Source organism: Notolepis coatsorum (genome assembly GCF_963971535.1).
Source record: "Notolepis coatsorum genome assembly, chromosome: 13".
Classification (NCBI taxonomy): Eukaryota; Metazoa; Chordata; class Actinopteri; order Aulopiformes; family Paralepididae; genus Notolepis; species Notolepis coatsorum.
In genome coordinates, this window is record NC_140177.1 from 88,100,616 (window position 1) to 88,126,468 (window position 25,853).

The 25,853-nt window shown below is 41.6% G+C and overlaps 1 protein-coding gene across 1 annotated transcript in view; it reads left to right on the forward strand.

Moving 5' to 3' along the window:
- xrn1 (5'-3' exoribonuclease 1) overlaps positions 1-25,224 on the forward strand; it is a 151,115-nt gene extending 125,891 nt beyond the window's left edge. Inside the window, exons 35-40 of the mRNA XM_084327733.1 lie at positions 49-178; positions 2,247-2,416; positions 8,999-9,112; positions 9,436-9,541; positions 22,035-22,252; positions 22,754-25,224. Coding sequence (XP_084183859.1) covers positions 49-178; positions 2,247-2,416; positions 8,999-9,112; positions 9,436-9,541; positions 22,035-22,252; positions 22,754-23,113 — 1,098 coding nt within the window. The 3' untranslated portion in view covers positions 23,114-25,224. The remainder of the gene's footprint in view (positions 1-48; positions 179-2,246; positions 2,417-8,998; positions 9,113-9,435; positions 9,542-22,034; positions 22,253-22,753) is intronic.
- The last annotated feature ends 629 nt before the right edge of the window (positions 25,225-25,853 follow it).

A 25,853-nucleotide genomic window follows, 5' to 3' on the forward strand; every position in this document is an offset into this window, starting at 1 on the left:
ACGAAAAACGGCAATGACGTAACCACTACACCTCCCTATTTGATGTAGAAGGGGACCCTGATGCTGAAGGAGATGCTGAAGATTGACAGCTCCAGTACAGGAAGTCCCTCCTCCCAGGACCAGTGTAACGCTGCAGGAAGCCAGCAGCAGAACAGGAGACGAAGCACCAAGAAACTAGGTGAGGGCCTGGAAGGTCAACTCCATCAGAGGTTTCTTGGGTTAATTGTGGTCGTGGCAGGCTGGTGGTTTGCTGGTCCCTGACTGTAACGTGTAACTCTACGCTAGCTACTGTACACATCACAGCTGGTCAAATTAATGTATATTGACATGAACTTGAGATCTCTCTGGCGACGGTATCTCATATCATTAAAATGTTCTTACTCGGACGTATTCTATTATAGGACCTAAACATTACATTCGGGACACTTATTTGTCAAACACCCTGAAATTGATGAAATGGTCCATTTTGTCAACGCTTCTATAGATTTAGTTGACTTTCAATGAATGTTAATTTAACCCTGTCTTCCTTCAGGATACGACTCCTGTGCGTTGTGTTGTTGAAGTAAAGTCACTCAAATGAGATCTCCCCTTGAGATAATATGACACACGGTATTCTCTTTATAACACAGGTTTTATTGCCATAAACAGCTACAATATCATTAGGCTGAGGCAGTGAATACTCTCAACTCCGAGTTGAATACCGAAGAGCATACTCTCTCCTCCATCTGAATAACGAAGAAGGCTACCGAAGAAGCCCCCTCCTCCAAGCTGAAATACCACAGAGACCAAGATTCTCTCTCTCTCCCTCGCATAATATGCCAATTTTTTATCACCCTCTCTGGCACCTAAAGTTCAACACAACCTCGGTTCTCCTAGATTCTTCACCCCTGCGAGAGATGCCATCCGGATACCTATCTAGTCTAGCTAACTAAAATGTTGACACTTGATGTAATATCAAGGTCCAAAATAAGAATCAACTGTTATTTTCATATCAACACTCTTAACCGGTACTGGGCCGAGATTAATTTCACGCCATAAATGTATCAATACAGTCCGTATTAATTAATGTTGCGTTTCTTTTTCAAATATAGCCAAGAGTAACGACAAATATAGCCAAGAGTAACGACCCTAACCCTATCAAAACAGCAATCGAAGTGTATATTTTCAGCACTACGTTTGTTTACCAATGATTTTAAGTGTTATTAGTGAAATATGAGTTTATAGAATTCTCTATGCAATTGCATCGGAAACCGGCGGATATAGACGTGAGGAAATTACGTCGTCATTCAAGTCCTATGAAAGGAGACCCAGGGCTTTCGATGGACATTGAAATTTCATGAAACTACACGACCCATCTCATACCAGCCTTTGTCTAAGCTGGAGGGGCTGACGTGACTTTTTTTTTTGAATATTATTTTCGTGATTATATCTCACAGGTCGAACAAACGTGAACGTTATTGCCATAAAATACAACGTATATACTTTTTTCCCTAGACTTTCCCTAGACTTTCCCTAGAATATTATTGTTTCTTTACCTTTCTGTGAACGTCTAGGGAAAAAATCTCAATCTGGTGAAAAATGGCTGAGCTATGGACATTATGCAAAAGTAACTGTACTTACAGTAGATTTCATTCATGGTCTTTGCAGCCCTTTTAACGGGTGCCTGGTGGTGGTACTAAATCCAGATTTAACTCTGCCATTTGAAAAAGGAGATTTGGCCCGATCCATAGATGTATGACTTGGCCACAATAAGGTAATTTATAGGCCTGCTATTCTATATTCTATATTCATATTTCAAATTGCATGTCCGGATGGCGAAATTCAGTACTGCATCTACAAAAGAAACTGTAAATCATCTGCCCTTTATTAATTTGCTTAGATTTTTTGTACACATGATCTCAAGAAGGTGCTGAATTAATCATGTTCATGTCTGGTCAATGTTAGCATGGTGTTATTCACCGTCAATGATGAGAGAATTTTTTTGGGAGAATCCATTTACTTGGGTATGTATTTTTTTAGGCGAATTTTCAGAAAATATGGCTTAAGAGGTTAAGGTCCAAGTGAACTTAGACCTATATAATTGTCTTAATGGTTTTATCTTCTAAGAAAACGCTACTCAAATTCACTGACCAACACGGCTAATGATGTTGCATTATTTGTTGGGATTCATCTGTTTATTCATCTGAGTTTCTATTGCATAGTGTTCGGTAGGAGAAATAATATTTTATCCCCCCAAACCCCTCTAGCGGCGAAGATGAACTCCCCCCATGGCGAGCAGGCCATGTTGACCCCTCCCTCACCAGGCCCCATCAACCCGCCAAATGCCATGGTGCCCAGCGTGGCGTCAGAACTAGCACGCATCTGTCTGGGGCTGGGCATGGCACCACCAGAGTTCACTTATCTACGCAACAGACAGGTACACACACACACTCACACTCTAAACATAACCTTAACACATTGAGTGCCATGCCCCTTTGACCATATATGGGCTAGAGTGCCAGTAAGGAAGTCAATGGGAGGTCTGGGAAATTTGCGAAGGCTTAAACTATATCTTAAATTATGGCTATGGGTCTAAAACACCCCTCGCTTATCAATGACTTGCTTGCAGTCAACATGTACGAAACTGATTGTTTTTTCATTGGTACATTTCCGGTACATACCGTTTTGAATACGAGTATCGTTTTGGAGAGTTCTAGTAATTCCAGAGAAATTCCGCGATAATAGCTCATTAGTGGAATACACAAAACACGTTGTCATTTTTCGGCTGATTTATGAATCGTTTTCAAATAAATGCTAGATTATCGATAGTCTATGTGTACTTATGCACGCTAGAGAAGCGGGCTGAAAAATCTATTATCCATGACCTGGTCAGCGCTAACGTCATACACACACACACACAGACACGCTGCGATGGCTGAGAAAAACACATCTGATTAACCCAATACTGGTAAAATAGAGTCCTTACCTCACATCAGATGTTCTGCAAAAAGATTAATCAAATTCTTGATCGCCATTCCAAATATTGATCGCGTTTATTGATCCAACCTTATAGTCCAACACACATAATCGACGCTGCTCCCAGTGGGGCGACTCAATGCAATAGTATCCAGCTGCATGCCAGAGAAGGGAAAACTCCGGACCGGACTTTTTTTCTGATGCACAAGCCCACCCAATCCAATCCAATGATGTGCAATACCATCCGGGAGACGATAGGCGGCGGTATTTGCCCTTTTCGAGCTCAGAGCCATTCCCAATGATAACGTCAGGCTGGATGGATGAAAAGTTTATGGATATTGCTAATAAAAGCAAAAAGGAGAAAAAGACGAGAACTCGTCATTGGCACTCAACGCATGGCGAGTTAAGATGACTAAAGTCGTCGTTGGCACTCAATGTGTTAAGATAGACCCTTTGTCTATCTTCTAAGGCAGGGGTGTCAAACTCATTTTCACAGAGGGCCACATCAGCATTATGGTTGCCCTCAAAGGGCCAACGACCGTATAAATGTTAATGTAATGTAAAATAAATGTAGCTACTCATTTACATATTGTTAAACATGTTGTTTCTGTATTTATTACTTATTCAAGTTATACATATTGCATATGCATTTGCATAGATGTAAAAATATATGTTAGCTTATGTTATTTTAACAAATAATTTTAGTTTATCAGAACCCCATATTACTCCATCAATCAATGATCAAACCATTCAAGTAAATAACAAAGAAGAATATCATCAAATACAAGCTATGACATTAAGTTTGTTCAAAACCTTTTTATCACAGTCAAGAGGGGCAGAACTAACTGTGAGCTGCAAAGAACGCGTGGGACAGATGTAGCAGATGTTACAAAAACAAATGGCTGCACACAACCTTGCAGAGGCCATACATCCAACTAATGGAAGATAGTTTAATTAACTTTAATTAACAGATTGCAGAATGGGTACAGTACAGTACAGCTCAATACACACAATTGTTAAGGGGATGCAGACCAGAGAAAGACTTTCGACTTGTTTACATCAGGGTCCCCCATTTTCAATTCGTAATGAAATTGCTATTATGTGTCTGCATGAACACACAACTGTAACTGTACTCAAAAATAACAAAATAAGGGTTGTCTCAGTTCACAACTATATTGGTCAAGTTTTGGGTGGGACTTGTTTGCGTCCCTACAGCTTCTTATTCAATTGAGCGAGATGCTCGGTTATGTCACACAGCCAGCATGTATCTGACAGTTCAGACAATATTTCTTCAACCCTTTGTTACCTATTCCGCCTGGATCTTTTTTGTATTTTGGGCTGTAAAATTGTCAAAGAATGTCTGAGGAGTAAGTGCTTTTGGCTTTTTTCCTTTGTTACTTCATCAATACCTCAGATGTTCAACACACATGTATGTGTAAGAATGTGTAATAACTAAAGCTGTCAAAGCTTTATTAACGCATTAACCCACAATTATTTTAACGCCGCTATTTTTTAACGCAAGATTAATGTATAATTTTTTTTTTTTTTTTTTTACCAGAACTCTTGGGGGGCCACATCAAATGACGTGGCGGGCCGCATTTGGCCCGCAGGCCATGAGTTTGACACCTATGTTCTAAGGAGTGGCAATAACCTTTTGGATAATATTTGGAAAGTTTTGCTCATCTTTAAATCCTTTGAGAAAAAAACACAAGAATATACACCTGGCATTAAGATGTGATCTTATCACAAGTGGATGGATGTAACTACAGGTGTGAATGCACCCAAGTTTATTTTGAAGGCGCTCTAGGTTGATCCAAAAGTTCCCGGGGACTCCCTGAGAGGAAGTACCCACTGGGGAGCTCCCCCGAGAACTACACACATACGATACCTTCAGGGCTTTGTTTCTGTTCGCATTCTCACCGCCAATAGGAGCACATTGAAGTGATGTTAGCAGACCGTGCTACTGACTTCCCCCGGAGACTGACAGCTGGGCGTGTAGTGCAAAAGCTTGGCCGCATTCCAGTTTGGCCAAACAGCGAACATTGGGAATAACGTTACTTCACCTGGCTATAAACGGAACAACACTGCTTAAATGATAGAATCTTGTTGTAACTAAGAGATTCACAGAGTAATCGTTGTGCATAGATTTGATTTGATTTTGATTTGAAGTCTTTATTTCGAACATGCAATGAATACAACAAACAACAAAAAAGCAAAACAACTCAATCTGCATGTTCGAAAAGGAGTAGGAAGAAGTATACACTTATTTAATCCTACCCCTTTTCCACTACTCAATTGAGTGTACTATTTTAAACATAAAATAGATCACTAGATTACCGGTAATCAACTTCTTAATGCAAGTTTTGTGTAACAGTTTCCTAGGTATTTCAACTTCGATATGAGATTGACTCCAGCCCCACGCAACAGAGCACATTGAGCTCACTTAGGTCTGATACCATGAACATGGGATGACATCTGGACCACCATACAGTCACTCATGGTTCCCCTTGTGCTGCGACAGTCCCTACTGTACCTTTAAGTAGATGCAAAAAAGAAGTCCTTCAAAACGGCATTCTAAGAACTACAATCATCCTCAGTTCCTAGTTTAGTTTATTAAACACAGGGCCATGCACAACACGAACAGTTGGGCTAGCTACATCTACGGTCCTTGTGCAGGAAGATATTAAAAACTATACACCACATATAAAACATAATACTAAATGCCATACTCTCCATGTTGGAAAACAGTTGGTTCCATGCAAAGGTTTAGGTGGTCAGTGATCACATGATTGGTTTTGTCTTGAGCCATGTTTTACGTGTTGTTTTAAAAATACTGAAGCTTGCGCTTTCTCTGGTGTGGGTGGGGATTGCTCTCTGTAATGATTTTCAAAATGTCTTTGTTGATAAAATGTCATCTCTTCGGTCTGTACCCTATATCGCTTTGGACAAGTTTAGGCATATATCCATGTCCTCACTGTCTGATGTTTGAGTTGCAGCTTACAAACTGCCCCTCTTGACAGTGTTCCATCTCGCCTCTTAAAAAGAGGCATTTGACATTTGGCTCTTTTATTTGTGTTTTGGTGTCTGTTTTAGTTCAGCAGTCTTTCCAGCTCCTTTTAAACCTGCCATAGTGCAGCCACTAATCAAGAGGCCAGGTTTGGACCCTTCTGGAGCTTCTATCCCCAGGCCATCAGGCTGCTAAACGAACAATAATCGCTAAACGAACAATAATCACTATGCAACAACCATCAAATGCACACAGCACACACACCCACACGCACACACTCACTCAAACAAACAACACACTGCAGCACCCACTCTCCACACTTTAGATCACACAAACACACTTACACTTTATATTGATTGATAAAGGATTTGCACTACAACTCGTACACCTACTGTGAATTGTACCTAAACTGCACCTCGTCCATTTATGCCTTGCACTATATAGTATTGTATATTAGTACACTGCACAGTATTGTATATTGTATGGTAACTACGTCTACGAACATTGTACATATGTCTAAACTGAACACTGTGACCTCTTTTTTTACTTCTAATTTTTACTATGTTTTTATTTCATACTTATCTTGTCATGCACAGTCTCTGGAGCGCAACAGTAAGAAGCATTTTGTACAAAAGTATTCTGTACTTCTGTATGACAACTATTAAAGAAACTTGAAACTTGAAACTTGAACTGTTCTTTCAAATGTCAGGCCCATCTCCAAACGGCACTTTCTGTCCATACAGTGTTTTAGTCCTGTCCAAAATAAAGCCTTACTTTTCTCCCAAGGACCTCGAGAGGGTTATCAATGCCTTTATTCTGTCCAGGTTGGACTATTGCAATGGTCTGTATGTGGGCCTAGACCAGCTCTCTATTGCAATGGTCTGTATGTGGGCCTAGACCAGCTCTCTATTGCAATGGTCTGTATGTGGGCCTAGACCAGCTCTCTATTGCAATGGTCTGTATGTGGGCCTAGACCAGCTCTCTATTGCAATGGTCTGTATGTGGGCCTAGACCAGCTCTCTATTGCAATGGTCTGTATGTGGGCCTAGACCAGCTCTCTATTGCAATGGTCTGTATGTGGGCCTAGACCAGCTCTCTATTGCAATGGTCTGTATGTGGGCCTAGACCAGCTGTCCCTGTGGCGCCTGCAGCTAGTGAAGAAAGCTGCTGCGTGCCTCTTGAGCGGCACAAAGAAGCGTGACCACATCACACCGGTGCTGGTTTCCCTGCACTGGCTTCCTGTTCACTTCAGGGTTGATTTTTTAATTCCGTTGCTTGTCTTTAAGGCATTGAATGGTCTCTCTAGTATTATCCCTGCAGAATGATGCTCTGGTCTCTCTAATATTATCCCTGCAGAATGATGCTCTGGTCTCTAATATTATCCCTGCAGAATGATGCTCTGGTCTCTAATATTATCCTTGCAGAATGATGCTCTGGTCTCTCTAATATTATCCCTGCAGAATGATGCTCTGGTCTCTAATATTATCCCTGCAGAATGATGCTCTGGTCTCTAGTATTATCCCTGCAGAATGTTGCTCTGGTATCTAGTATTATCCCAGCAGAATGATGCTCTGGTCTCTAATATTATCCCTGCAGAATGATGCTCTGGTCTCTAATATTATCCCTGCAGAATGATGCTCTGGTCTCTAGTATTATCCCAGCAGAATGATGCTCTGGTCTCTAATATTATCCCTGCAGAATGATGCTCTGGTCTCTAATATTATCCCTGCAGAATGATGCTCTGGTCTCTAGTATTATCCCTGCAGAATGATGCTCTGGTCTCTAATATTATCCCTGCAGAATGATGCTCTGGTCTCTAGTATTATCCCTGCAGAATGATGCTCTGGTCTCTAGTATTATCCCTGCAGAATGATGCTCTGGTCTCTAATATTATCCCTGCAGAATGATGCTCTGGTCTCTAGTATTATCCCTGCAGAATGATGCTCTGGTCTCTAATATTATCCCTGCAGAATGATGCTCTGGTCTCTAGTATTATCCATGCAGAATGATGCTCTGGTCTCTAGTATTATCCCTGCAGAATGATGCTCTGGTCTCTAATATGATCCCTGCCGAATGATGCTCTGGTCTCTAGTATTATCCCTGCAGAATGATGCTCTGGTCTCTAATATTATCCCTGCAGAATGATGCTCTGGTCTCTAATATTATCCCTGCAGAATGATGCTCTGGTCTCTAGTATTATCGCTGCAGAATGATGCTCTGGTCTCTAGTATTATCCCTGCAGAATGTTGCTCTGGTATCTAGTATTATCCCTGCAGAATGATGCTCTGGTCTCTAATTAGGGCTGTCTTAAATACTTCGAAGCTTCGTTCGATGGGCATGGGATTCGAATGGGGAAATAACATTTGAATACCGGTATATATATTAAAAAAAAAAAAAATTGTGTGTGCAAAATCAACTCTGCCTCTCTTTTTTAACTACAACAAGCAATGCTGTTTATTATTTAAGATGAGGTCGGACTCGGCACTGACAGATTTGTGTTCATTGTGCTGCTTTTATAAAGCCTCAAATGGCGGCTTAAATAACTTAGTTCATGAAAGCAAAGTGTTTCGTTTGTCTAAGATTTAAAAAGGTTTAAACTTTACAGCACTGACAAAGTTGAACAAAGTGCTGTACAAGTCCCACAACATAAAAAATTTAAATAAAGTAATTATATATATATATATATATATATATATATATATATATATATATATATATATATATATATATATATATATATATATATTTTTTATCTCGAAGCTTCGAATTAAAATCGAATCTCGGCCCCGAAGCTTCGAATGCCAATTTTTTTGTCCCAGCAGAATGACACACGAGCGGGGAATTAGCGGGGGCAAGTATTTGCATATTGAGCGGGGAAGCGAGATCAGATGAACACATTCTAATGCCAGGTGTGAACTGTGCCCACTTGTGATCAGATCACCCAGATGGAATCTTAATGCCAGATGTGAACAGGGCCATACGCACACAACCCCCACCCTCTCGCTCTCTGAAACATTATTCTGCATCTTCCATCAGGGTCTGGTTGTTTGCCAGGTGAAGTTGTCCAGTGGTCTGATGGTCCACGGCCCACAGTGTCCGTCTGAACACGATGCCAAGGAGAAGGCTGCCCTCTTCGCCCTGCAGAGACTGGTAGGGTTGAACACACACCACTCTTGTGTAAGCGTCTGTGTCTGGGGAAAAAACAGCTGAAAGAGAGCAAATTGTGTACCGGTATTTTCCTTCCAACCAACCAGCAATCTTCAAGATTCAAGATGTTTTATTGCCATAAGCACAGTTAAACAGACAATTTACACCATACAATGAAAAACTTCACTCACATTCATAACAATTATAGAAAGCTGCCCCAGCTGCTAAAAAGCTATTGACAATGATGATTGATGCCCAGCTGCTAAAAAGCCTTCTATCTCATCTGGGCCTCGTGCTTCTCCTGTGTTGTCTTCCTCTCCCTCTAGAACTCAGTTGGGTCAGGGTTCCCCCTCCCCCCTCCTCTCTTCCCTGGAGTTGGACAGATTAGGCCCCCCCACCTGGGAGCAATGCCCCCTGTCTTCGGCCAATCAGGTGAGTCTGCCCTCCCAACAGTTTAGATGGTGTGATGTTGACAAAGATGGTGATGATGATGACTAGGGATCACCGATCCGATATTGATATCGGCCCGACATTATTTTATATACGTTAATAAGAAATAAAATAAGAAATAACAATTCAGTACATTTATAATAATAATATAAAACTTTATTTGTATAGCACTTTTCATACAGAAGTTGCAGTTCTTAAGTGCTTCACAACAGTAAAAAATACAGGCATAAGCGAGCATAAAAAAAGATAGAGGTAGCAAGGTAAGGTAAATCAGTGTTTCACATTAGGATCTAGCATCCCAATAGGCCTTTCTGTTTACAGTTTCATTCAGTAATACAAATAATAAAAATAGAATAGACAGAGTAAAAACAAAGTGCGGTTGGATTCAGTTTAAAAATAGGCAAAACATTATAAAATAGAACGGACACACAACAGGGTATTTAACATACAACAGAGCAGTGCATCAGTAAAGGCCTCTGCATGCTACAGAAACTTCAAAGCAACTGCAACACAACATCGACAAAGCAACGGTGTTTTAGACACTGCCTTTATGCTTCTGCAACATCGACGCGCAAAGTTAGTTTAGGTTCGTGTTAACGTTAGATGATGTACAAAATAAACGTATTTCCGGTGATTTTAGACGTTGCTCTTTTATTTTGAAATCCCCCGACCGGAAGTGTTATAGTGTCTGTTGCTAGCAGCTTAACTTTCTGTGCTTTTCGAGCTAACGTTACCGTAACATCATTAGTTTCCAATGGAGAGGACCTCGGCTCACATGCAGCTCAAACTACCTATTGGAATAAATTAATTGATTGATGTTTAACTTGTCCCTGTGTGTGTCCAGTCATTTCGACTAGCAAACGTTGTATTTAACGTTAAAGTTACCTCAGGATACCATTGTATTTAGTTGGTTAGCTATGTAGCTAATGTGGATAGCATTTTGTATAGCACCAATGCTAGCTGGCTGGCTACAGCTTTATTTATTAAATTATGGAGGCTTTTTAATCGTCAAGGTAAGAGAGGATTTGTCATGATCAACTGAAGGCGTATGCTATGGAACAATATGTGCTTGGGTTTTCAGAAAAAGGCCAGCTATGTGACGCTAATTATTTAGCATCAACGCTGGCTGGCTACAACAATGGCGGATGGTATTCTCTGCGAGACCAATATTATTCTATGACAGTCCCGCCCCCATTCGCTAACCAACCAATCACTGCTACGCAATATCAACGCAACGGTTGTTTAGGTTATATTTGGGGGACATGTACACAACGTCCAAGCAACACAGTCTACAAGACCCTAAACAACAACCGTGCTGAAATCGCGCTGATGTTGTGTTGAAGTTGCTTTGAAGTTGCTGTAGCATGTAGAGGCCTTAAGAAGTAAAACGTGTGATAAAATAGTTCAATTTTGAATTACAACAGAGCAGTGCTCTTAAACTTACAGTGCATAGAACCGACACATGAATTTGATAGGAAGTGTAGGTAGGGTAAGAATAGTGCAGGTAAAGTACAATGTGTGTCAGGATATCCCTGATGTTTCATTTAAATGCCTGAGCAAAGAGATAGGTTTTAAGCTGTCTTTTGAAGATGAATGAATGAATGAATGAATGAATGAATGAATGAATGAATGAATGAAAACTTTATTTAACAGATTGCAGAATGGGTACAATACAGTACGGCTCAATACATACAATTGTTAAGGGGATGCAGACCTGAGAAAGACGTTTGTCTTGTTTCCATCAGGGTCCCCCATTTTCAATTCATATAGACATATATGACATACATGACATACAGATAGTCAGTACTGCTACATCTATACATTTATGACATACCAGATTTGCAAATACAGTACTGTTTGTGATACAGAAGGATGTCTAGCAAGTTGGCTTCCCTGATGTTTTGGGGTAGTTTGTTCCATAGTTTTGGGGCATAGTTGATAAAGGCTGCATTACCTATCCTCTTTTGACTGTTTCTGGGAGCCTCTAGTAGTCCAGCAGCTGATGATCGCAGTGTTCTTGCTGGCCTGTAATTTATTAGAGTGTTGGCGTCGCAATGTAGCTAGATCCCTGTCCATTTAGAGCTTTGTATGTAAGGAGAAGGACCTTGAAGTCAATTCTAAATGTTACAGGAAGTCAGTGTAAAGCAGCTAATACTGGACTAATGTGCTCTCTCCTTTTGGTTCTAGTAAGCAGTCGGGCTGTGTTCATTTGTTACATTTTGTTTCACTAAGTTAGGAACGTAATGTTTTAAGTCAAGCCTGATGTTGCCTTGCACAAAATAATGATCCCAGTATCTTCCACACAGTGAGTTCAAGTTCAAGTTCTTTAATAGTTGTCATACAGAAGTACAGAATACTTTCATACAAAATGCTTCTTACTGTGAGGCATGTAATACAGTTTATTAATTGAACAATGGGTATCGGATCGGTACTCGGTATCGGCCGATACCCAAAGCCAGGTATCGGGACTGAAAAAGTCGGATCGGTGCATCCCTAATGATGACGACGATCATCAACAAGTGTTCTAGCACCTCATAGGTGTGCAGATGATAAATCAACTACCTCTCATTGGATGTGTGGTGAGTTTGCTCGCAGTAACTGGCGGCAGTTTCAAATGTTGATCCCCGCGGTATCGTCAAGGAAACGATAGAAAAACATCAATCTTATATTAGGGTCATAAATTAGTTGATCAGTGATCATTGTTCTTCTTTAAAACGGCTGACATGACAACTAGTCACTGACTAGTTAGGTCTCTCTACTAGCAATTCTCCTTGCCGCCAGCCCGGATGTGTAGTTGTCTAATAATTTTTTTTTACACCTTTATTTTAGGAATCTTTTTATTAGATAAACAAAGACACATGTACAAACAAATTGAAGACACAAATATACAATGAAGACACAAACACTGAGCCAGTATACCCCCCTTAGCCCTCCCCACCAGCCCTGGGACCAGACAAAGAAAAGGCAGTGCTTTTAGATTAGAAGATTACAAAAATAATTTAATGAAAAGTTAAGTGCACTATATAAATTAAATATATGTATATAATAAAGTAAATAGGGGATCCATTATATAGGTGTTGGTTGTGAGCTAAAAGGAGTAAACTATTAGTCAGGTGGAACGCTATATCAGAAAGTCAATCCCTTTACATGTTCAATAAACGGAGACCATACTTTGGTTACCTTGTCATAAGACCCCTTTCAACATGTGTTATTTTCTCAACACCTCCTGTATTTGTTATTTGTTTGGCGTAATTTCAGAACTCATAAATTCACTACATTCGCTAGCGGCGAATCAAACAAAGAGGTTCCGGTTCGCCGCAAGCGAATGAAGTGAAGGGAAAGTATTCCGCCAACCCGCATCACTCAATATAGTATGTCCCCCTAGTGCCCCACTCAGTGAAGTGCTCGTCCTCTCTCCTCTCAGCCAGTGCTCTTCTCTCAGTGTGGCTCAGTAGAAAAGAAACATGTGCATTTGCTGAGCGAGTCATTGATTGCAGGCGAATATAATCAACTTGTTCACTTAAAGGAACACACCAACATTTTGGGAAATTAGCTTACCGTCTTCTGTCTGCTTCCATTCATTGTGCTAAGCTAGGCTAACGTGCAGCCAGATAGCTTTCTACTGAACGCACAGAGAGGAAACTGGTATCTATCTTCTTGTCTCTCTAGAGAAGACGGTAAGCTAATTTCCCAAAATGTTGGCGTGTTCCTTTAACTCATTCACTGCCAACGACAAGTATACTCGTTATTGGACGACAATCGTTGAACGCCAACAACTAGTATACTCGTTATTTGATCGTTATTTCTTTTATTCGATATTTCTATTCATTACAGGCACACAGACTCGGGGTTAACATGGGGAATCAGCCTGATAATGTAAAAGTGCAATACCGGCTGCATCACGCTAGACGGCGGTATCGAGCACCCTTTATACCCTTGTATCTTTCTCTGTGGGATGGCCAAACGTCTCCGGTTTCATGTTTCCTTGTCGGGCGAGCACAGCCGTTCTGCCGGTTCCATCAAAGCGCATCAAATAACCCCGATCCATATGTTGTGGTGGATTATGCAGTGGGCCAAATGGACATTGGATATACCAGATGGCGATCAAACAATTGGAATATTATTTTTGGAATACTCCCGATCAGAGGTAAGAATGATCTGACGTCAATTTTAGCTTGATCCTGCAATGCTTTTACACCGATCGGGCTGATAAGCGTTTTTAGTGTTCAATGCGAATGCCGTTACTGACAATCAAATAATCAGAAACGACCCCCCCCCCCCATAACATAACATAATACCTATGATATAGATTTGATTTCGGGATAATAGCGTATAGAATAGAATAGAATAGACTTTTAATTGTCATTGCACAGTATACAACGAAATTTCAGGGGAGCTCCCACAGACCGTAGTACATATATACATACATGAACACATAACACATATAACACTGTACATAACAGAATATTTTAAATAATAAAGTGCATAATGGGTGGTAATCAGAGATTATCAAGTGCAGTGGTAAGTGCATGGTGCACGTGAGGGGACAGTCAATGAGTATTTAACAGTCTGACTGCTTGGGGGAAAAAGCTGTTCTTAAATCTTGTACTCTTGGCATGTATGGACCGGTATCTCCTCCCTGAGGGAAGGAGCTGGAAGAGGTGATGTGCTGGGTGAGACTGGTCCTTGATGATACATTTGGAGCGGTGGAGGCAGCGGGAGGTGAAGACGGAGGTGATGTTTGGTAGAGGAGTCCCGACGATCCTGCCTGCCGCCTTCACCACCCTCTGTAGAGCCTCTTGCTCTGCCTTTGTGCAGCTGGAGAACCACACAGACACACACCGTAGGTCAGCACACTCTCAACCGCACAATGGTAAAAGTTGACAAGGAGATTTTGTGGCAGGCCAGCCTGCTTCAGCTTCCTTAGATAGTATAGGCATTGCTGGGCTTTCCCGATCACTGAGGCGGTGTTGGTGCTCCAAGACAGGGTCTCACTCACACTGAGACCCAGGAACTTGAACTCAGTGACCCTCTCCACTACCTCGTTGTTGATGAGCAGAGGGGAGTGGTCAGGCCTTGATCTTCTAAAATCCACTATGATCTCTCTTGTTTTCTTTATATTGAGCGCCAGGTTGTTATTGTCACACCAGGCTGTAAGGTCCTCCACCTCCCTCCTGTAGGCAGACTCATTGTTGTTTGTTATGAGACCCACAACTGTGGTATCGTCTGCGAACTTGATGATATAATTGGAGGGGTAGGAGGGGGAACAGTCATGTGTGAGCAGGGTGTACAGTAATGGGCTGAGTACGCAATCCTGCGGGGCGCCGGTGCTGAGAGACAGGGTGGACGAGGTGTAGTTGCCCAGTCTGACGGCTTGTGTGCGGTTTGTGAGGAAGTCCAGCACCCAGTTCAGGGTTCGAAATTAACGGGGGCTTGGGGCATAATGCCCTTGAAAATGGACAAAATGCCCTCGAAAATCAGTTAAGGGGGGCACTTAATGCCCCCGACAGTTTACTAATTATATATATATATTTATCCGGTAATGGATCGTCTGTGTATCGTACGGTTCAGATGACGCGCAAATAAAAAAATTCATTTGGCGGAGCCCGGGGAGCCGGTGTTCTGCACTGGCTGCAGGCAGCAGCAGCAGCAGCACTGCAGCCCGTTGCTAGTCAGTTTGTGTAAAAATGGCACGCACAATATAAATCAATCTTCATTACGACTTTAAAAACATAGCCATTAACATTACATAGGCCTACACACATCTTGCCATATCGTTAGCAGTTTGTAAACACAACGCACGTTTTAACTATGGTAGCCCGACGCAGCCCGCAAGCTACTACTGTACAGTCAATGAAATGTTACCGTAGCTACTAGCTAGCATAGGAGGAAATGGGAGTCGGAGAGGCGGGGTGTTTAAAGACAATGATAGGCGTTTATTCAACATCCAAGAAGGCTAACATACAACTGTTTTACTAACTCCTGCTTGTTGATGTCCTAACGTGACCGGAGCTGAAGGTGCCACACGCTAAAATGTCCGTGGGGACCCGGCGCCAACCCATAGATAGTTCCAACTCACCGAATTACGTAATCGATTGATTGATTGATTGATTGATTGAAAAGTTTATTAACAGATTGCAGAATGGGTACAGTACAGCTCAATACATACAATTGTTAAGGGGATGCAGACCAGAGAAAGACTTTTGTCTTGTTTACATCAGGGTCCCCCATTTTCAATTCATCATAACATAATGACATACATGACATACAGATAGACAGTACTGCTACATCTATACATTTATGACATATCAGATTTGCAAATACAGTACTGTTTGTGATACAAAAGTGTCCAGAAAAAGAGTGTATATACATTTGGCGTAGAAACTGTACATTGGATCCACCACAGTTGCACTCAATATTTAAATAATGTTAGTCTAAATAAATGTAGACAGAAACATAATAATTTCAAGCAGAAAACGAATCTTTCCATTAAGAACTGACAATCAGGGAATTTAAACATGGTTGACATTGTTTTTGTGTGTTTATATTAATTAAAGAAAGGAAAGTCTAGTGCTGGCTGAGCATATTGTTTGTTTGCACTAAGTTAATTAATACTTTGACAAATGTAGCCTATATTTTTCAGTCAGTTCGGTCTTTGTGTGCCAAACATTATTTAAGGCTGTAAACACTGTGAACCTTTTATTTTATTTTTAATAAATGAGAAGCATGTTTAGATTTGAGTGTAATAAAAATTTACGTATATCGAACTGAAATCCGTGACCCCAAAATCGTGATACGAACCAAACCGTCCATTTTGTGAACCGTCCCACCCCTACCGTTTATCATAAAAATTCAGTGCCCCCGAAATACAAAAAAAGCCCCCGAAAATCAATTAAGGGGGGCAAAAAAAGCCCTTGAAAAAAAATGTTAATTTCTAACCCTGACCCAGTTACACAGTGTATTACACAGGCCCAGGGTTTGGAGTTTACTGATGAGTTTACGGGGGAGTATAGTGTTGAAGGCAGAGCTTATAGTCGACAAAGAGCATTCTTACGTAGGTGTTTTTCTTCTCTAGGTGTTCTAGGGCGGTATGAAGCACAATGGCTATAGCATCTTCAGTTGATCTGTTCTGCCTATAAGCAAACTGGTATTGGTCAAAGGAGGCCGGAATGATGGATGTGATGCGTTTCTCTAGACATTTAGCAGGGAGGGGGGTGAGTGCCACGGGTCTGTAATCATTCAGGCACGTCACGTGACAACTGACTGCTTGGGTACTGGTATACTTGTGGATGTTTTGAAGCATGCTGGGACATGATGGTAGCAGGGAAAGATTAAATATATCTGTGAAGACCTCCGTCAGCTGGTCCGCACACTCCTTCAGTATGCGGCCCACCACTCCATCAGGTCCCAGGTAATGGTATACAGGCAAGAAATGGCAAAGTCTATAGTGGAATCGACGTATAGGGCTTTAATTCAGGATTTCATGAATTACCCTAGACCGCTCTAAAACCATACTTATATTTACCACGGTATAACACGGGAACGTATGGATGGAAAAATTCATTCTTTCTCACATATTGAACGATAGATAGGTGATGTCAAATGGGCCATAGTATTGTATATCCATAGCTATTACTTACTTACGCCTATCGCTCATTTTGGGGGAGCATAGGCCGTCGACAACAGTTCGCCAGGGTCCTCTGTCCTGTGCTTTGCTTTCCAGCTGTTTCCATGTCAGTCCGCTCTGTGTGATGTCTGTCTCCAAGTCCCTGCGCCAGGTGTTCTTGGGCCGGCCTCTCTTCCTTTTGCCTTGGGGGTTCCATCTAAGGGCCTGTCTGGTGGTGCTGGTGTTTGGTTTGCGTAGTGTGTGGCCGATCCATCCCCACTTTCTTCTCTTGATTTGTTCTTCCACTGGTTGTTCGCCCGTTCTCTGCCAGAGATCATTGTTACTGATGGTATCTGGCCAGTGGATGTTCAGGATCCGCCTCAGGCATCTGTTGATGAATGACTGCACTCTAGTCATTGTGATCGTGGTTGTCCTCCACGTCTCTGATCTGTATAAGAGTACTGGCTTGATGTAAACATGTTCAGGAATGATCTTTTGAATGAAGAATGGAAGGGGGTCTATGTAGAAGACGTCAATGCGGCTTACAATACTTTTTTGAATATCTATCGGACACTTTACGATGGGCACTGCCCAATGGTTCAACATAAACAAAAAAGTAATGACAATAGAAAACCATGGATAACAAATGGGTTAGAGAATGCATGTAAAAAGAAAAACAAACTTTATAGAGATTTTATCAAATGTAGAAAAAAGGCTGCTGAAACTAATTACAAAGTGTATAAGAATAAGTTAGTATTAATTATGAGACGGGCTAAGAAAGATTATTACAATAGATTGTTAGGCGAAAATAAAAATAAAATAAAGGGCACATGGGACATTCTAAATAAGGTAATGGAAAATAAATCAGCGTCCATAAAAATGCCTAGCCATTTCATTAGTAATAGTAAGACTATAAAAAACATGAATGAGGTGGTTAATGAATTCAACTATTTTTTTGTAAATGTGGGGCCAAATCTGGCAGATGCCATTCAAAAACACGATCAACCATTACAGGAAGGATGGAGAGGAGATAGTAAAGTACTGCAGTCTATGTTTTTGGGAAATGTCAGTGAAGCAGAAATTATATCCATTGTATCAAAGTCAAAGAATAAGACATCCATTGACAGTGATGGGATAGATATGATTATAGTGAAGAAGACAATTGATTGTATAATCTAACCTCTCTGTTATATTTGTAGTCTTTCTTTTCAGACAGGTATTTTTCCAGACAGGATGAAGGTAGCAAAAGTGATCCCACTTTACAAAGTAGGAGATAAGCACAGCTTCACTAACTATAGACCAGTGTCATTGCTCTCACAGTTCTCGAAAGTGCTTGAAAAACTGTTTTCGCATAAGTTAGATGGTTTTGTGGAAAAGAACAAACTGCTGAGCGAAAGCCAGTATGGCTTTAGGCAGATCAACAGCGACTGCCTTAACACATCCTGCGCCAAAAACGTTGTACAACGTGATTCAAGTTCATGCTAATTCTGCCATTCCACGGCGTACGACGTTATTGAGATCATATTAAATTTTTTCGCAATGGTATTCAGAATGCCCTCACGGAGCCTGGTCTGATACAGTGGGAGCCTGCACAACTCTGCAACGCTTCAATACTGCCGCCTGGTGGATGATCGGCGAGTTGCAACCGGAAATGGATATCTGGAGATCTCCGTGCATCTGGCAAATACGTCCGCCACTCACATATTGTTGCGGGACTGTAGACACAGGTCCGTGTGTAGCGATCGCTGCCATAACGCGATAATCAATATGATTTGGGCGTTTATTATGATTATACAAACTGGAAAAGGATCTAGGAGATCACCGTCAAATAAGTGGGATCTTTTTCCTCCAGTTTCATCTGCGAACGGTAAGAGGACGCTGATGTCATTTTCAGCGTGAGTGTTTATTATTATTCATGCAACTGCTCTGATCAATATATCACCCATACTACATAAAGCATTTACTGACGATCACGGAATTATAAACGACCCCCCCCCCCCCCCCCCGTTCATCCGCGCATGATCAGTCATAACGTTTAGGATCATGTACAGTTGAACATTTTAATATAGCGTGTATCGCCAACAAACGGCAGTTGATAATCTATATATGCGTTTATGCCTATAACTAGCGTTCTAGGAATTACTGCAGAAAACGATAAAAACATTTATATTCTAGACGGTATTTTCGTATGAATCTATGAATGAAAAAGTAAAACGTTCCTACATCCTGAACGATAGATAATCGATGTTGAATGGGCTATAGTAATGTCAATTTAGCAATACAATTTAAAAAGTTATAGCCCTGCAAAGAAGGTAAACATCTCCATAGGCTTAGACTGGTGGCAGTGATCATACATTGATGGATATAAGCGTGGCAGTTAATGTGTTAATGAATATTATTGAAGAAATAACAGCAACAGATAAAAGGAAATTAACAATAGGGGTGTTTATTTATTTAAAAAAGGCATTTGATACCTTAGATCAGTGGTCACCAACCCGTCGATCTTGATCGACTGGTCGATCTTTGAGACTGTCCCTGTAGATCTTTCCATGAAAATAAAAAAAAAAAAAAAATGTATCTTACCCTGAGAGTCCACATTACAGTTCTACTTTTGTTTTGATGTGAAAAGTGATGCTGCACTTAGCACTGACTGAGAAAGTACACATACAGTTCTACTTTTGTTTTGATGTGAAAATGATGCTGCACTTAGCACTGACTGCACTTAGCACTGACTGCACTGACTGCACTTAGCACTGACTGAGAAAGTCCACATTACAGTTCTACTTTTGTTTTGATGTGAAAAGTGATGCTGCACTTAGCACTGACTGAGAAAGTATACATTACAGTTCTACTTTATAAAATGCTAACTGTAAATATGTTTGTCAATGTTAATAATATGAGAAAGTCCACATTACAGTTCTACTTTTGTTTTGATGTGAAAAGTGATGCTGCACTTAGCACTGACTGCACTTAGCACTGACTGAGAAAGTACACATTACAGTTCTACTTTATAAAATGCTAATTGTAAATATGTTTGTCAATGTTAATAATATGAGAAAGTCCACATTACAGTTCTACTTTTGTTTTGATGTGAAAAGTGATGCTGCATAAGTGGTGGTGGTGTAGTGGTTAACACTGTCGCCTCACAGCAAGAAGGTCCAGGGTTCGATTCCCGCTTGGGGACCAGGTTTCCATGATGCCAGGTACCCAGGTGGGGTATCTCCCAGGCCTTTCTGTGTGGAGTTTGCATGTTCTCCCCGTGCTCGCAAGGGTTTCCCCCCCCGATAAGATAAACCCAATGGAAAAACATGCACAACAACAGATTGCTAACGCTGTGGCGTCCTTGACGAAGACGGACAGGAGCACTTGGATTGGTCCCCTGGCGCGGCTCACGTTGACGCTTGTCTGCTCCCGGCTGCCCTTGGGGGGAAGGATGACGGGATGGGTTAATCGCAGAGACGAATCGCATCAGCGATCCTACAGACAATGCATGCGTGTGTGTTCCGGTGTGTGTTGTGGATAATAGCCAATGCCAATTAAAGACCTCTGAGCAGGTCCTGCATTATTATTATTATTATTATTATTATTATGACTGCACTTAGCACTGACTGAGAAAGTACATAATAGTTCTACTTTGACGTTTTAATGTTGGACCAAAGCATTGCATGTAATTAGAATACAGGCAAATAAAAGTAATTTCGTTTAAAGTACAATCTTGGCTGTCTTTTTCTCTCAACGCTTCAATAGGTAGATCTTGCCTTCACCAAAAAAAAAAAATGATCTTGGGCTTAAAAAGGTTGGTGACCACTGCCTTAGATCATAATATTCTAATTTCTAAATTACGTTTATATGGTGTGAGAGGAATGGTTCTAGAATGGTTGAGTAGTTATCTCCACAATAGGCAACAATATGTGCAGTTGGCAGATGTCAAATCTGAGCTCATGAAAATTGAATGTGGGGTACCGCAAGGTTCGATTTTGGGGCCCAAACTCTTTCTTTTATATATTAATGATATTTGTGATGTTTCAAAACTATTATAGTTTGTCTTGTTTGCTGATGATACCAATTTGTTTTGCTCTGGAAATAATTTAAAGGAACTTGCTGTCTTCTTCGTGCCCAGAGTAGAGTAGCAGCTCTCCTGTCTGCAGTCTTTGTTGTCCAGATTGCGTCCATCGTGACTCACTAATTCCTAAAAGGTCTAGTTTGTATCTCTTCATTTCTGCTGCTACTTGTATGGTTTTTCCGGTCTCATACAAGGTCCTGATGTTCCATGTTCCAATTCGTATGTCTCTGGTTGACAGAAGGGGTTTTGACTCTGTGACTTCTGTGACTTGACAGCTTTCATCACACAGCGTCATATTTCCTCTCATTGAGGATCCTTCTTCTTCCAGGGCTGAGGTCTGTTCTGTTGTCGGCGTTTTTATAACGGTTTGTTTTTCTACGGGATGGGGTTGTTGGCCCCACGCCCAACCCCCATCTTTGGGGAAGGGTTTTGGAGTTGGCTTGTTAGTCCTCTTCCCACGCCTATTGTCTTCCAGGTGATGGATTGCAGCCTCATACCACGTGAGGCCAGACAGGCTGAGGGTTGTGTACAAGCTGTCTCCGCACGTCAAGCCCAACCAACTCCTGCTACTGTGTATTGAAAGCTGCACTAGGCGAGCTAACCCTACCAGCAACACAAGACAGATCCATAGCTATAATATAGAATATAGTTATAGCTCTACAAACAAGGTGACTCAGTCCTATCTTTTAAAGCATGGCAATGCGACCACAGGGCCATGACTAATCCCTGGCAGTCTACAACCTGGATGTCCTGTTTTCTCATTGATGTGCCATCTTTTCCCACCTTACCCCCACCTGTCCCTCTAGGTCTGTTGCTGCCCCCCCAGGGTTTCGCCCCTCCCCCTCTGTGGGGGATGACACTGCCCCCTCCCCTCCAGAGCCAGGGGTATTACGGAGGAGCCGGCACCTTCCCCGGTGCTGCCAGGCCCCAGGTGCCACCGCCAACCCTGCCCATCGGCTCACACAACCAGTTTGTCCCCCTACAGGTAATGCAGGACAGACAGACGGGCATGCACCCCTTACAGGTAATGCAGGACAGACAGACGGGCAATGCATGCACACACACACACACACACACACACACACACACACACACACACACACACACACACACACACACACACACAAAGACACACACACACACACACAAAGACAACCATTGTACTACATGAGACGACATGTCAAATTCAAAATCCCATTTCTTCCTGACCCCTAACCTTCAAAATGTTATGTCCCTAACTGTAAAAGTAACCAAAACTATAGCCCAAACTTCAACAAACCCCTAATTCTCACCCTAACCCAAAAACAAGCATTTTAGAAGTGAGGTCCACCCTGCCGGTGCCTCTATGACTTGACATTTCTCATCTGCTTCCCCAGTTGGGTTTGGGTTTACAAAAAGCTTCTACCTTTCAGACTTTTTCCAGGCATGAGTCGAGCTGTAGGTTACATTACCACTTCAGCCTTTTGAATGCATGAAAACATCAGTGGCCATTGTAACGAAGCATTGCTCCTTTGACCCTTGTCAGGTAACCAAGAAGAGCGTGTCAAGCAACAAGAAGAGCCAGGAAACCCGAGAGTTCTACAGCGCTGCTCAAACCGTTGCCAAGAACCAATCGCAACAAGCCCAGAACCAGCCTTCTAGCCACGTTCAGAATTGGCCTTCCAGCCAACAGCAGAGCAGCTCTCCTGACCAGTCCCTCCTCTCTGCCGTCAACCCCTCTCCATCCAATCCCAGCGCTGCTGACACGGCATCCACAGCGGATCCTCCTCAGACACCCCCTCCTCGACAGAACTCCCCGGCAACAGGACACACCCCCAGCTCCGCCTCCAAGAGAAGACACAGGAAGCTGGCGGTCAACTTCGAGGCAGCCAAAGTGACTGAGTGATGAGATAGTGTTGTGTCTGGTGTGCCATGGGGCAGAGGCTCAGTGCCTCACCCTGAAGTCTCCAACTGTCTCGTTTGCCTTCTTCATGTAAAGTCCTGTGTAGGTCAGTCCCAGAATACAATGGAACTCAAGTCGGGAGTCCATTGTGTTCCGGAACTGGTTCTATGTCTGAATGCAGCCATTGCCTTAGTTCTTTACAGGCATAATGAGGAGTGGTCACTATGGTAACGCAGACCGAGACCAGACAGACGGGTGGACAGTGGAATAGACAGGCAGACATTCAGAATGATGGACGGACGAGACGGCAGAGACTAATCATGCTGTCAAATGTGTTGATTTGTTTCTGTGTCTTTGATGTTCTTCCAATCTCACACCAGGGGTTGTTTTAGGAAGCGAGCATTAGCCTGCTAGTCTAGCCCAGTTAACTGAACATTTTAATGTTTGATGATTTGGATTAGTTATACAAATTTCACTTGTATACCATTTCCCAGGGGGGTGGTCATACCGGCAGTCATACAGCTGTAGCCATTGTGCATAGAAGTCCCCCATTATCTTTCTATTCTGCATTGCATCATATTTGCAGAATTTGTAAAGTATATAGGACTAGAAGGGCACGTTGCCATGCACACCTCATATCTTTAGAATAACGAAGGCTGAGTTAGAATTCTCCACACAATTAAAAGTAGTGGAGCTTTATTGCATTGAGCATGCAGCAAAATAAGTGTGACTTCTGCAAAGGCTAGTACTGATAGTCTGTATATATTTCTATGGTACCAGAAATGATCATTTCAAAATCTTCAGTCCACCTAGCAGGGTAATCTTTGCTTCCAGAAACATTCTGTCCATTGTCTTGGGTGTGGATTGGAGCCAATAACCATGATAAATTTTTAACCCGTTTTATTTGTGTTCTTTGGATCTTGTTTATCTGTAGTCGAATATTAATTTCAACAATATCTCTTCCCTCAGTGATTTGTGACGACACAGTGCATTTTTATGACATACATTTTTATTGTTTTTATAATTGGCAAGTACTAAGTAAAAGGTTTTAACGCCACATTCACTTATTCATCCATCAGGGGAAATCTGTAAAAACACACACCAGACTTGTAACACCAGACAAGCACTATAGGCGGCGTGTCCATAGGGATACGTACATGTTTTTCCCCAGCTGACCGTGCTTGAGGGAAGTGCTCAGAGGAGCCAGTTGCAGCTGCTGTTGCTATGTGACTCGCTAGAAGTTGAACCATTTTCAGCTTCTAGCATTCGGCTTTCAACACTGTTGGAAATGTGAACAACACAGCGTTTCCATTGAAAGAGATTTTCGCAAAGAAGCTAGCACTAGAATAAAGTGGTCATCAGTGAACAAGTTTGTTTAAACTAGCTCGCCAGGGGGTTGTTACACTTAGCTGGGTTAATACATTAGCCAGGGAATTCTTAACTCTTTAACCTAGCTTATCTGATCTTGATTGTACCTGTAGATCATCAAACATGACAGTGACTCGTGTCCACAAGGTGTCTTGTTTTCAAATTCTATCATGCTTTGAAACCAATTGATTTATTTAATTAGTTATTTTCAGGCAAAAGGTATTGGTATTGCGCTGTTTACATGTTTTGTTTTTGTCTGGCGTGTGGGTTGGATTTCAATGGGTAAAGTGGAGGGGTTGCTACTTTTGGTCACACCTCCGGCTCTGCTAGAAGAAGATTCACTTAAAATAAATTTGAATTGTACAGAAATTCAGGCATTTTTCATTATTGATAAAGTTGATGGGAGTGTTCTTTTTTTACTAAGTTATACACTATGCATTGTTATTATGATGAGGTCTTGTCCTACCAGAGCATCTTAAAACTAAGACCAGGATCTTAAAATTGTTCATCATTACACTGCAGCTAATGGGGCAAGACTAGATTTATTGTAGAACAGAACACTTAAAATCAAAAAGTGAAGATTTTTAACCATTTAATGAGCAGATTGGAAGATTGCTTTAAGTTTACTGGCTATCATGTTAATTGTGCTTCCTGTACGACCCCCCCCCCCCCCCCCCCCCCCCCCCGATCACATCTATCCAAAAACACAAATAAACAAACTCCTCTCTCTAAACTTGGATTTGGCAGATCATTCTCATGGCAGATCATTTGGCAGATCAATAAAGTAGTATTTGATTTGGTACAATAACAGTATTTACAGGTAGAATCTGTAATGTTGTCAAACAGCTGTAGGCCTAGAGGTCCCTTTTTGAGGCATTACAGATTCTACCTGTAAATACTGTTATTCCAAGTTTATTAAGTTGATTTCAAGTCAATTGAAACTGCCAGAGTTTCATGATTTAAAAATGATTTTTTTCTCCCCCCCCCCCCCCCCCCCCCTCGCATTGTTCAATACAATGACTTGAAGGCTAACCTTTTTCTTTTTTTTAAAGACCATTTTGTTTGTGGTCTTTTCTAAGAAGTGTGCATATTGATTGGTTTTGAGGGATGGAGATGATGCTACAGCAATGTCAAGCAGTTATTTGATCGACCTTGTAAACCCCATATACTCTTGGGGGGTTATTTTGGGAGATGTGGCCCTGTAAGACTGGTGCAGTAAGGGGAGGTTTTAACATGTGGCGATTTGAAGCACACCTGTTGTACATTTGTTGTATTTTGAAAAACGGATTTGAGTTGCTTGTTTAGGAAAAATGCTCATTAAATACCAAAAGTAACATTGTAATTATTACGGAGAGCTGTTTTGATGCAAGGATGT